Genomic DNA, 11,958 nt, shown 5'->3' on the forward strand with positions numbered 1-11,958 from the left:
CACAGTCCCTGTGGATACTGTCTCAAAGTTATAAAAGCATCAACTGTAAGGACCCCAAACAAAAAGTCACCCAAATCCACGCCTTGGAGTGGTCTCGGGCCTGAGCCTGCCGGGCCGCACGCCCTCCTGAGTCTGAGCGGCGACACTGCCGTCCCCTCCTGGTGACAATAAGCCGCTCTGTGCAGCCAGTCTGGAAACCCAGGTCCTGCAGAAAGGCGGCATTCACAGCAGCTCTGGTCTACAGCTATAATTAGAACCCACAGGGCTCCCACCATCTCAAAAGAAGGCTTGAGAAACAGGGAGGGTTAGAAGAAACTTGAAGGAAGGTAAATATTGCTGGAACATTCCAGGCCAGGCCCCTGGGTGACCCAGAGGTCTCTGAGCCCATGCCTTTGCTTGTGGTCTAGAGTCTTACACACACTACTTATTTCCAACCTCCTCTCAGTACTAGATCACTTTTTAAATCTATTTTTTATTTAGTCATTCAACCGGTTTATATTTAGTGCCTAATGTATGCCAGACACCGTGCACGTGAACCACACAAGGTTAATCAGAAATCCGGTTTCACTGAGAGCATCATTTAGCGGCCTGGCTTTCGCCGCGTGTGCTCCTGAGATGTGAACAGCGCGTCTGTGCAGCGTCAGGCAGGTGGACGCACGTGTGGATTCACCCACACCAGCAAGCGTTCGCGCACAGGTGGAGCCTCTGCCCGAGAGGCCGTGTTTTGCCCCAGAACAAACTGGGTCAGGACTCCTCTCCCCTCACTCCCCCTCCAAGGAAAATAAAATAAAACTTCACAGCAAATGGAATTCCAGCCTTTGCACACGCTTGTTAGTGGGGCTGAACTACTGCTGAATGTCTTCTCGAGCAGGTTTATGATCTGGGGAGGACCTGGGCTCCAGGCTGGTGGCTGGAGAGAGGGCTCTTTGTGTGGCTGCTCCAGTTGTGAGAGCCTGCTGGCCTGGGGCAGCCTGGCTCCCATGGAGCAGAACCGGGGGCCTGAGCCGGCCCACCCGGGTCTTGGGCTCGGGAGCTGCCCCAGGACGGGCCTTCTCCCAATCGGGACGCTGCTAATTGGAAACAGATGGTCCCCGGAAAGCTGGGCCTCCAAGACTAGGCAGGCTGGTGGGCACACACACACACTCACACATACAAACACAAATACAAACACACACCAGCAAACATGCCCGCTCTCACACTCACACACAATGCAAACCCGCTGTCACAAACGCACGCTTAAACGCCTCCCAGACACACACCTTCACACACACTGCCCTTGGCCTGGGTGCAGGGGGCAGACCCCCCCTCCTCTTCCTCTGACCCCTGAACCCTCCAGCCCTTCTCACACCGGCTCCCAGGGCTCCTTGCCGTTACCCAGCGACTCCTCAGTGAGCACTGGAGGGGGTCCAGGCAGGGGTTAGCAGGGCTTCGGTGGTGCCCTGGGGTTAAATTACTCTCAGAATGGCCTGGAGCATCGGGCTTCAAGGACACAAGGAGTATTTGGGTTGCAACCTTCTCTCTTTTCCCATATTTTGGATGGGGAGGGGGTAATCTGGCTTTCTGACCTCCCCGTGTGTGCTTAAGAGGGCGGAAAGAGAACAGGGCTGCTTGAGTATCTCTGCGCTTTCTTTCCGTGCTGTGAATTTCACTTAGACATCCTTTAACGCAATTCTCATTAAAGGGTTTCTTCTACCTAAAGTCTGGCTTCAATTTCAACAAATTTACTTTCCCCCTTTTCTCTCCTCTGCCAGCTTTGAGTATTCATTTTAGATGTGGTAAATTATCTGCCACCTTGATTTTTCAAGTGGAAACTAAGAAAGTTAAGCTTTACACTCCAATACGAGAGCAGAGCCCGTCAGGCCCACTGGCGCCCGCATGAGCAGCGAGGCCCGCGGGTGGTACCCGGACAGCCGTGGCCTCGGTTCCAGCCCACCTGCCGAACGGTGGCGGACTGTGCACTGTCCTTGCAAGAGGTCGGGAGGGAGGCGGCCCCGAAAGCCTTCTGCCCTCCAGCTGTCCAGGGGTGAGTGTGGACACACAGGCTGGGCCTGAGAGGGAAGGACTAGAGGGCTTGGGGTTAGCCTCCCCACGAGGCGGCTCCTTCAGGAGCTGGACTCCAGTCTGGGACCTCGCTCAGACACACACCAGCCACCAAGATGACAGGCCCGGGGGTGGTCGGTGGGCCACTGGGGAATGAGACCTTCGCCTGTCGGCAAAGCTCAGTGCTGTGCTTCGTCGCCCAGGCGTGTCCGACTCTGCAACCCCGTGGGCTGTAGCTGCCAGGCTCCTCTGTCCATGGGACTCTCCAGGCAAGAAGCCTGGAGTGGGTGCCATGCCCTCCCAATCCAGGGATCGAACCCAGGCCTCCCACATCGCAGGCGGATTCTTTACCATCTGAGCCCCCAGGGAAGCAGAAGGCGAGATCTCCAACTTTTGTTTCAAAATAACCATAAATGCATTGTTTACAAATCATTCTGAAGCCCCTCAAAAAAGCCTCAAAGCACTCCAGGTAGGTTCGCACCAGCAGTTCCAGGCGGGTATTCTCCGATTTAAGAAGTGTGCAAGTCCAAGTGCCCGAGCCATCTGTTTTCCCCAAGGAGCAGCCTTTCCGGTCGGTGGTGTCCGAGGTGGGGGAGGGTTACTGCAGGGTTGTGCGCCTGGACTGGACGGGGGTTTTCACACAACTCCGAAGCCAAACACACCACCCACACCTCTCCAAAAATGGCAGGTTTTGATTTTTCGTGCGGCAGTGACGGCTGGGACGAAGCATCCAGCGCCCCTTCCCGGGCGCCGGGCATCGCTGACCTGGGATCCCCGGATCCAGGCGGTGCCACCACGATCAGCCCGCGACCGCCTCTCCAACCGTTCAGGGTCCTGGGCCCCCCACCGGATGTTCCGCTGCCCCGCCCTGGGCACTGCGGCCAGGCCCCATCGTCTCTGCCGGGGAGCCCCGGAGGGGGGCCAGCGAGCGCGGCCTGACCCCCGGCCCCGGCTCCCTCCCTCCTTCCAGGGTCAGGGGTCGCGGGCGCGGGTCGCCCCGCTCTCAGCTGCCCCGTCTTTGATCTCTGGATTTGGGGACCGGACGCCGGGCGGAAGCTACTGTACGAAGGAGCCCCGACGTGGACCCAGGGTCGGCGGCTGTCACACTTATTGCCGGGGCCGCCGGGGGGAGCCAGGCGCCCCTCCCCCGACGCGGGTGGCGGGACACCCCCTGCCCAGCCAGTGTCCCAGCACCGCGAGCGGAGGACGCGGGAGAACCGCAGTTACGAAGGGACGCACGGCTCAGCCCCGCGCTGAGCGCCCAAGGCGTGCGAGATGCGATGCTCCGAAGGCCGAGGCCCCAAACGCCCAGCAGCGGGCGAACCGCGGCGGCGGCCGCCACGGGGTTCCAAGGAAGGCGGCTCAGATCCGAGGCCTGGGCCCACCGCGAGGCCCCCCTGGGGCAGGAGGGGCGGGCGGGCCGTTTTCGGGGGAGCAGGACCTCGACTGGAGCTCGGCTTGTTATGGCGAGGAGGCCGTCCAGGGAGGCCTTCCTGTCGGGCTGCTGCTCCCCGCGCCCCCGACCCTCTCCCGGGGACGGCCTGCGAAGCCGCGGCGGCGGGCGGGTTCTCAGTCACCAGACACGCTGGACGCGGCGGCCCGGCCTCCCCGACGCCGCGCGCAGACGCCTCGGGGGTGTTTGGCTCCCAGACGGGCGCCCGGGAGCCACAGTGGGGCCTCCGCGTCTCCTCCACGGCCCTCCGCCGCCGCCCGCTGGGACCCAGAGCCCGCTGCCGGGTCCAGCGCCTCTCCTGCGGGGTGACCACGACGAAAGGCCCTTCGGGCCGCACGGAAGACCCCGGGCGGCCCCCGCCCAGAGCGAACCCAGGCGCTGCGCACTCGCGCACCGGCTCGCTTCCGTGTCCGCGGCCACAGGCACCAGCCGGCAGCCAGGGACGCGGGGCTCTCTCTCCGCAGGGCACACAGTCCTCGTCTTTCCCCCACTCGCGGGTGTTTGAGAATCCGATCTCTCCCTAAACACGCGATTTCCACTCCTGCTCGGTTTTCCCAACTATCGCCACTAAGGAGGCCCGCGCAGCCTCGGGCCAGGGACCAGCCTTCACACTGCAGGGAGACAGAGGCCTTAGGAGTTAATGGCCCCCAAAGCGTTGGTTTCCCTGCCTTTTCCCAGGGGTGGGTGATGGGGGAGGGAAAGGTCTGTCTCCTCTCCCTCTCCTCTGTCACGTAAGTCGTCCCCAAGGCCCCGAAGCAAAGCCCTTCACTCCCCAGCCTCCAGCTTGGAGCCCAGGCGACCAACCTCCAGCCTGAGCCCAGGGGAGGCCTCCCCTGCCCCCGAGGCCAGGCCTGGGGTGCCACCACCCGCTCAGGGAGGAGGCCCACAGCTTTGGCTGCCTGCCCACTGCTCACTCGCTCCCTGGGCTCCCGAAAAGCAGTCCCAGGGCCACCCAAGTAGCACCAAGCTGTGCTGACTCTGGGGGCAAAGGAGCAGCCCACACAGGGTCCTTCCTGGGAGTGGCTCAGGGAAGGTAGGGGCAGGGGGCGGCAGCGGCTTGGAGGAACCCAAACGCAGAGACAGGAGGTGCTCTGTCGGGGGGGAGGGAGGTGGGAGCCACCTGGAGGAGCAGGGGGCCTGGGGAGGCTTCTGGAGTCCCCCAGGGTCCCCACCAACCACTCGGAGCTGTCCTGCGTCTCCTCCAGGAGCTCCGAGCTTCTCTCCTGCTGAAGATCCCAGAGCCCAGGGCATCCCCTCTAATAAGCTCAATATGCTGCAAATTTGAAATCAGTGAGGGAAAAAATCAAGTCAACAGCAACAAAATAATGTGAAGCAGAGACTTCTCTGGAACCGGGTGAGAAGGAGCGGCGTGGCAAAGGCCTTCGGTTGCCCTCCTGCTCCCTACGCCGTGGTCTGGTTTCCAACAAGGCGGACATGGTCCATTTTGCTCAATTTTCCACTCCTAATCCCTTGGAGAACGTCATGGGGAAGCGGCTTTCATTCCCCTGAATGGGTTTCGGAGCTAGAACTCCTTGGATTAACCATCGCCCCTTTTCCAGCCAGATCTGGACCTGGAACCAGCCCGTCCTGCTCCCTGGGGCTGGGTGCCCAAGGCCTGCTAGCCAGCCGGCAGCCACATCCGGCCCAGGCCCAGCGCAGTGGGCGCGGGAGGCAGCCCCGGCCGGGTGGGGACCCTCTCAGGAGGGGCTTCGGCCCCCAGGCTTCTGCGGAGGCCTGGGGGGGACCGGTGGGAGAAGGGGAGGACAGAGGGGGGTACGGGGGGGGGGCAGAAACCGAGCCAACAGAGCCGCGAGCCGGCCGCTGGATCTTCCGCCAAAGTGGGGCCTGGAGCAGAGGGCCCGATACCCTCTGTCAGAGGAAGGCTGTGTTTAGGTGTGACCGAAATGCCGTTAATAAACAGCTCTTTTCAAGGAACCTCTTGGCCTCCTCGTAAATCGAAATAGTAACTCAGGAAAATGGGGTCTTGAAACTGGCATTTCAGCCCCAAGCACATGTCGAAGGTTTTTTTTTTTTTCCCTTGGCCATCCCCTGAATCAATCAGGCTGTGCATCACCCCCTCCCCCGGGCTTCCTGGGGTGAACACTCTGATACACTCTCTGGGTCCTTTTTCTCTTGACCTCCCCCTAAGCTCCCTGCCTGGCTGAAGAGCCATTTGCACAGAATCAGATTCTCGCCCGCCCGCCCGCCCGCTTTATCACGTGGCCACCATCGATCTTGCCTCTAAAGCGACATTTGTTTATGACCCGGTGGGAAGGCCTAACCGCTTCAGGAACGGTTCCACAAAATGAGTCCACAGGAGCCCGAAGACTCAGCGACACAGGCACGCCATCCCCACGCTGGGCACTGAGCTCCAGAGCAAACAGGCCCCCAGAAGCTCCGGGCGTGGGGCGACGGTGGAAAGAAACTGTCACTCCCACTGCCGCCAACAACAGGGGATGGCCTGGATCCATGGGGTGCCACCTCCCTCCCGGGCAGCGGGGCCAGCACCATGCCATCCACTACAAAACGGACGGCTCTCCACCTCACAAACCGAGACCCTCCAAAGGCAACAGGGAGGGGCGAAGGCCCCGTCCCTCTTCACCTATCAAAGTTCAGGGGAGCCACAGGGCTGGAAGGCAGGCTTGTTTCCTGACCTTGCTTCTGACCCTGCAGGAAACAGCCAAGGGCTTGCGGGCCCCCAGCACAATCGAGCCTTATTCGCCTGCAGACCTCCATTATTAATGACACAACCCGCGGCACGATGGGTTGTGAGACGTGTGCCTGTTTGCATGCTGTCTGGTGGGAACGGCCTGCCACCTACATCACCCTGAAGAACAGCACCCACCACCGTGTGACTCGCCAAATGCAAGCCTGGATGTGGCATGCAGCAGGCTGAGAACTGCCTGCTCCTGTAGAAACTAAGAAGCGCCCACTGCCACACACAGGACGAGAAGACGTACTTTCCTCGGGCTTTCTACAGAGACGGACTTCCAAACTAGCCCAGTTCCCCCTGCTGGGTCCTGTCTGATGTCCCAGGCTAATTCCAAACTGCACCATTTGTTCAAACATGAAGGAGTTTCTCTTAGGATATTTCACAGCAAAATTATCCTTGTTGCTGTAACAGTTCCAATCAAATATGCAAAGCACTAAGGAACAACTTGGGGTCCCTCCAGAATAAAGAGGCCTGACCTCCCAAGGATCAGGTGGCAGGAGTCGGCCTTAAACTGTATCCGCGAAGCCAAAGCGTCCTGAGCAGGACACGCCACATAAGGGGATCTAACATCAGCTTCATGACCAGGGCCTGTACCCTTCCGCTCCAACACAGCTTCTGAACAACGCCCTGGGCAACTCCTGTAGAGAAAACTAGTTTCTCTGCCTACAAATAACCCAAGCACCTTCCTCGAGGCATGTCTTAAAACCTAACTTTCAAATGCTGGGATCGAAAAAGCAGAAGTGACGGCTAAGAGGCTTCCCTGGGGAGCAAGCAGGCAAGCGCTCCCCTGCTTGGGCCGGGGCTGCCCGCCGGCCTCCTCCAGAAGCCGAGCGCCGAGCCGGGCTCCCTCTCCAGCCCAGGGACTCGCGGGACGAGAAGGACGAGCTGGGTCGGAAGCGCCGCGGGGCCGGCCAGCTCTCTCTCACCCTCGCCGCGGCCCGAGCATCGAAGGCGGGTCGAGGCCAGGCCCCGAGGCCGCGGGGACGCCCCCTGCCCGAGGAGCGGCTCTAGCTGCCCCGCGGCCTCCGCAAACGGGACGCGCGCGCCGAGAGGGGACACGGCCCAGCGGAGAGGCCGCCCGGGCCCAGCGCCGGCCGACAGGCCAGGCCGAGGCTGTCAGGCCGGCCAGGGCGCGCGGGGCGCCGGCGGCGGGGCCTGCCCGTGGCCCCCGGGCCGCCGCGCGGTGGACGAACGCACGTGCGTCCTCCAGACAAAGCGGCGGGCGCGGCGCGGGACCGGAGCCCCGCGCCAGGCGCAGACGGGCGGTGGGCCCGCCCGCCTCGGACCCGGCCAGCGGCGCCTCGGCGCGGCTCTTCTGGCGCCCGACCCAGCCGGGCGGAGAGGAGGGGCCGTGCGCGCTGAGCGCCCGGGACTTGTCTTCCCCCTAATTAGCCGAGGAGCGTCCGGTCCGCGGCCGGGTACGGCCGGGTCCACACGGCCGCCCACCGCTCAGAGAGTCGGGGCTGCTGAGGCCGGAGGGCTCGGCTCCGGCAGCCCGCCTGGGGGCGGGTGGGGGCGCTCCGCGTCCAGCGGACCGGGCCGCTGGCCACCTGCGGCCGCTTCCCTCGGGGCCGGCCCCGCGCCGCCGCGGCCCCTTTGTCCGCCAGCCCAGCTCCTCTCTCGGCTCCCACGAATGGGCCACGCGGGAGCCAGGCGGTTTGCCCGCGGATCGTTCCCCTTCACTCCCAAACGGGGGCTCCCGGGTGGCGCCAGGCCGCCGGGCCCGGGGCTGCGACGCGGAGGCCGCGCGGCGAGGAGGCCGGTCCCCGCGGCCTGCCCCCGGGGACGCCGCGCCCCGCGCCCTGCGCGCCTGCCGGCTCGACTCCGAGCCAGGGACCCAGCAAATCAGAGGCCGTGTAAAGCAGTTTTTGACTGGAAGTAGAGTGTATTTATTTGCAGCAATCCTTTAACAATGATCAAATTTTGACAACAAGCAACAGCAATTACTGCTAAGTGTTGCCTCTAGATCGGAGCGGCAGATAGCAGGGAACTGTATTATCTCGAGAACAAACGGAGACCCTGAAAGTCTGGAATCAAATCGCATCTCCCCAGAGTCTGATTGACAGGGCAGATCACCCTAAGATAATGAATTTATTACATTTCCTGGGTTATTTACAAAAGGAGGGGGCTAGCGGGCCGCCCCAGACGCTCAACTGTAAATTAACAAGAAAAATGGGACTGAAAAGAAACCACCTGGATTGAAATACCCTGCTTCCCGCTCCTTCCTTCTTGTTATTGCTTTAAGTCTTTTTCCAAAAAATAATTGTTCTACAAACATATCTTCTAAAATAGTTTCCCAAAGATTAAATATCCCTTTCCAACCCGCAGTACATTAAAATAAAAATCAATCCTACATTGGACATGAAGGATTGTAGATGTGGATGAGTTATATACACACATTTAAAAGCTAGGTTTTTTTATCCCCCTCTTAAAAAGGAGTGAAATTAACAGGAAGAAACTTCATCCAGCATTCGGCTCACAGGGATGTCTGATATGTGCGACAGTTTTTTAAGTGATACACAAGCCAAATATTCAAATGTGTATCTGAAGGCACAGCCGCCTCTCCACACACAGGTATCACTGTGGTGAGACTGCTGCTGATTCATGGGCTTGAAATTTCCGAATCCTGTAGTCATTACTGAGAAAATGCATTTGTGCATATGCCAACTCAGATATGTTTAGGAAAATCTCTTTTTACTAGCCACAAAGCAAGCTGACTATACAGTACTTTTGCAAAAGATGCCGCAGGAAAAAATAAATCTAAACAAAAAGAGACTTACACGTGTAATTTGACCAGAAATAGAGGATGTCTCTACTTTTTTTTTTTTCAGAGATTTAGGAGAATTGGTAATTTCTAGTGTTTTAATCTCTGAAATCTTTTTCTCTTATAAGAATTAAAGGCTGTATTAAAGTATCCAGACATATAGGTCTCATTCAAACTGAATGGTGATTTATTAATAAACAATGAATATGCTCAACAAAAAGAAAGCAAAGATGATAGAATAAGATTAATACAGTTTCCCTTTTCATAATCAAAAAAGCACAATTTAAAGTTTCAGGCAATTTAACGTCAGGTTTTGGAAACACTTTCTGGCGTTTGGTCCACGGACATCCAACTACAAATCAAAAATAAATTACTATGTTGCAATTTACATTTTAAAACAAGTCCAAGAATAATAAGAAAGCCATCTCCACATATGGGGGACTTCCTCCCTCCTTCCAACAGAGGATAAAAATATCTTACAGGTGAGAGGGCAAGGGACGGGGCAGGAGGAGGAGAGGTGTTCTCTGAAAAGAGGAAGAAACTTACGTGTTATCTGGAGAAACACTGCCCTTTAACAAACCATGACTCTGCTGTCTCTGTACAAAACAGTTTTACGGTTCTGTTTGTTTAGATAAAGCAAAGTGGAGGTGGCTCCGAATCCATCTTCTAAGAGAAGAAAGCCTTTCCTTCATGCTGGTGACCTGAAAGTGTGGAGGGCTTCTGTTTGCTAGTTCGGTGGACGTTTTACGGACTGGGTTTTTGGTTTCACTTTTGCGCTGAGGGTCCTTTTGGCTGCTCCTGCTCCGGGGTTCGGGTCGGCTCGGTTCGGTCCGGCTGGGAGGCAGGCGGGGCGGAGGCGGGGGGTCAGAACTTGCTGCAGTCGTAGACGAAGGCCCCGGACGTACGGTACAGGGACTGGCCGGAAGGAAAGGCCATCTGACAGCTGCTGTTCCCGTTTACCGGCGAGTTGTTCAGGCCGATCCGCTGCGACTCAAACATCTCCCGCACCGAGTGGAAGTTCTGCTGCTGGCCCGGGTAGCCCGCGGCCGCCGCCGCCGCCGCGCTGGCCAGGTGGCCCAGGTCCCCGCCCGCCTGGTTCAGGTACCACGAGGCCAGGCGGCCTTGGTGGGCCGCGGGGTGGTGGCCGGCCTCCTGGCCGCCGCCGCCGCCGTGGCCCAGGGACGAGGAGCTGCTGCTGGTGGCCGGGGGCAGGGAGTAGTCGGGCAGAGGGTCTTCCACCGAGGAGCCTCCGGCGCCCGCGGGAGCGCCCTGCACGTGGCCGCCGCGCTCCCCCGCCGCGTACAGGCTCATGGCCTGCAGGTTACAGTGGTAGGTCCCGGGGCCCCCCGCCCCGCCGCCGCCGCCGCCCGCGCCGCCCGCGCCGCCCGCGCCGGGGCTCTGGCTGCAGGGCGAGCCGTACAGCGAGCTCTGGCCTGGCGAGTAGGCGCCGAGCGCCAGCGGAGGCGCGAGGCCCGCGCGCGAGGACGCGGCGGCCGGGGCCAGGAGGCCGGATCCCAGCTCGGCGGCCGCGCCCTGCGGCGACCCCCGCAGCGACGTCATGATGTTGTCCACGCTGAAGCCCTGGCTGTGCGCGGGCGCGGGCGCGGGCGGCGGGCCGGGCTCCGCGCCGTCCAGGCTCAGCGGCCGCGCCGCCGGCAGGCCGCCGGGGGGGCTGCCCCCGCTGGACAGGCTGCTGCTGCTGCTGTCGGGGCTTTCGATTTTGGGCACCGCGGCGGCGCCGCTGCTGCCGCTGCCCAGGGCGGCGGCCGGGGACAGGGGCTGGGGCGGCGAGGGGCACGTACCGTTCTCGGTCTTGATGTCCTGGATGCGCACGGGCGGGGGCTGCGCCCCGGGCGGCGCGCCGTCGGCCTGCTCGGGGGGCGCGGGCGCGGGCTGGCGGCCGGCCGTCGGCGGCGGCGGCGGCGGCGGCGGCGGCGGCGGCGGCGGCTCCTTGAGGTGCAGCCGGTCCTTCTCCTCCTTGTCCTTCACGGCGTCCTTCTTCTTGAAGCGCCGCCGCCGCCGCAGGAAGCTGCCGTTCTCGAACATGTTGTAGGAGTCCGGGTCGAGCGTCCAGTAGCTGCCCTTGCCCGGCTTCTTGTCGTCGCGCGGCACCTTGACGAAGCACTCGTTGAGCGAGAGGTTGTGGCGGATGCTGTTCTGCCAGCCCTGCTTGTTGTCGCGGTAGAAGGGGAAGCGGTCCATGATGAACTGGTAGATGCCGTTCAGGGTGATCTTCTTGTCCGGCGCGTTCTGGATGGCCATGGTGATGAGCGCGATGTAGCTGTAGGGCGGCTTCACCATGTCTTTGGGCTGCGGCTGCGGCGTGTAGGGCCCGTAGGCGCGGGCCATGCCGCCCGGGTACTGCTCGGCGTGCGCCGGGTGCGAGTACACGCTCATGGGGGCCGGCATGGCCGTGTAGCCGCCCCCCGCGGCCGCCGCCGCCGCGCGGTAGTAGCTCTGCTCGCCGCCGAGGTAGGGCACCACTCCCAGGGAGTTGGGGCTGGACACGGAGTAGCGCGCCTGCATGGCCCCCGCTCGCCGCCGCCGCCGCCGCCGCCGCCGCCCCCCGCCCTCTCCGGGCCGGCCGCCCAGTCCGAGTCCGGGCCCGCGGGCCGGTGCCGGGCCGCCGCCGCCGCCTCTGCGCGCGCCCGGCTCCGGGGCGCCTCGGGCCGGCAGAGAGGGCCGGACGAGGACGCGGCCGACGGCCTGGATCGCGCGCCGCGGCTGCCCGGCGGGAGCGGGAGCGCGGAGCCCCGGCTGGAAAGCAAGCCGAAGCCCGGCCCGCCGCGCCGCCTGCGCCTCGCGGAGGCTGAGCCCCAGCCGCCGGCGGGGCGGCCAGAGAGCGGGCGGGGGCAGCGCGCCGGCCCCGGCCCGGGCCGCGTCTGCTTCCTCAGGCTCTCGCGCGCCGGCCGCTCAGGGAAGCATGGGGAAAACGCCTGGACTTTTGCGCATCCGTCACCCAGGCGAGGACTTTTTTACGCAGTTGCA

The 11,958-nt window shown here is 61.8% G+C and overlaps 1 protein-coding gene across 1 annotated transcript; it reads right to left on the bottom strand.

Annotated features, from left to right (window-relative positions):
- Positions 1 to 8,071: 8,071 nt before the first annotated feature.
- Positions 8,072 to 11,508, bottom strand: FOXC1 (forkhead box C1). The gene has a single exon (XM_027958725.2). It carries the CDS (start codon positions 11,494 to 11,496, stop codon positions 9,835 to 9,837), a length of 1,662 nt encoding a protein of 553 aa, XP_027814526.1. The 5' UTR covers positions 11,497 to 11,508; the 3' UTR covers positions 8,072 to 9,834.
- Positions 11,509 to 11,958: the final 450 nt, after the last annotated feature.

Source organism: Ovis aries, chromosome 20 (genome assembly GCF_016772045.2).
Source record: "Ovis aries strain OAR_USU_Benz2616 breed Rambouillet chromosome 20, ARS-UI_Ramb_v3.0, whole genome shotgun sequence".
Classification (NCBI taxonomy): domain Eukaryota; kingdom Metazoa; phylum Chordata; class Mammalia; order Artiodactyla; family Bovidae; genus Ovis; species Ovis aries.

Coding starts and splice junctions, on each gene's coding strand:
- FOXC1 (XM_027958725.2), bottom strand. CDS start 11,496: ATGCAGGCGCGCTACTCCGTGTCCAGCCCCAACTCCCTGGGAGTGGTG.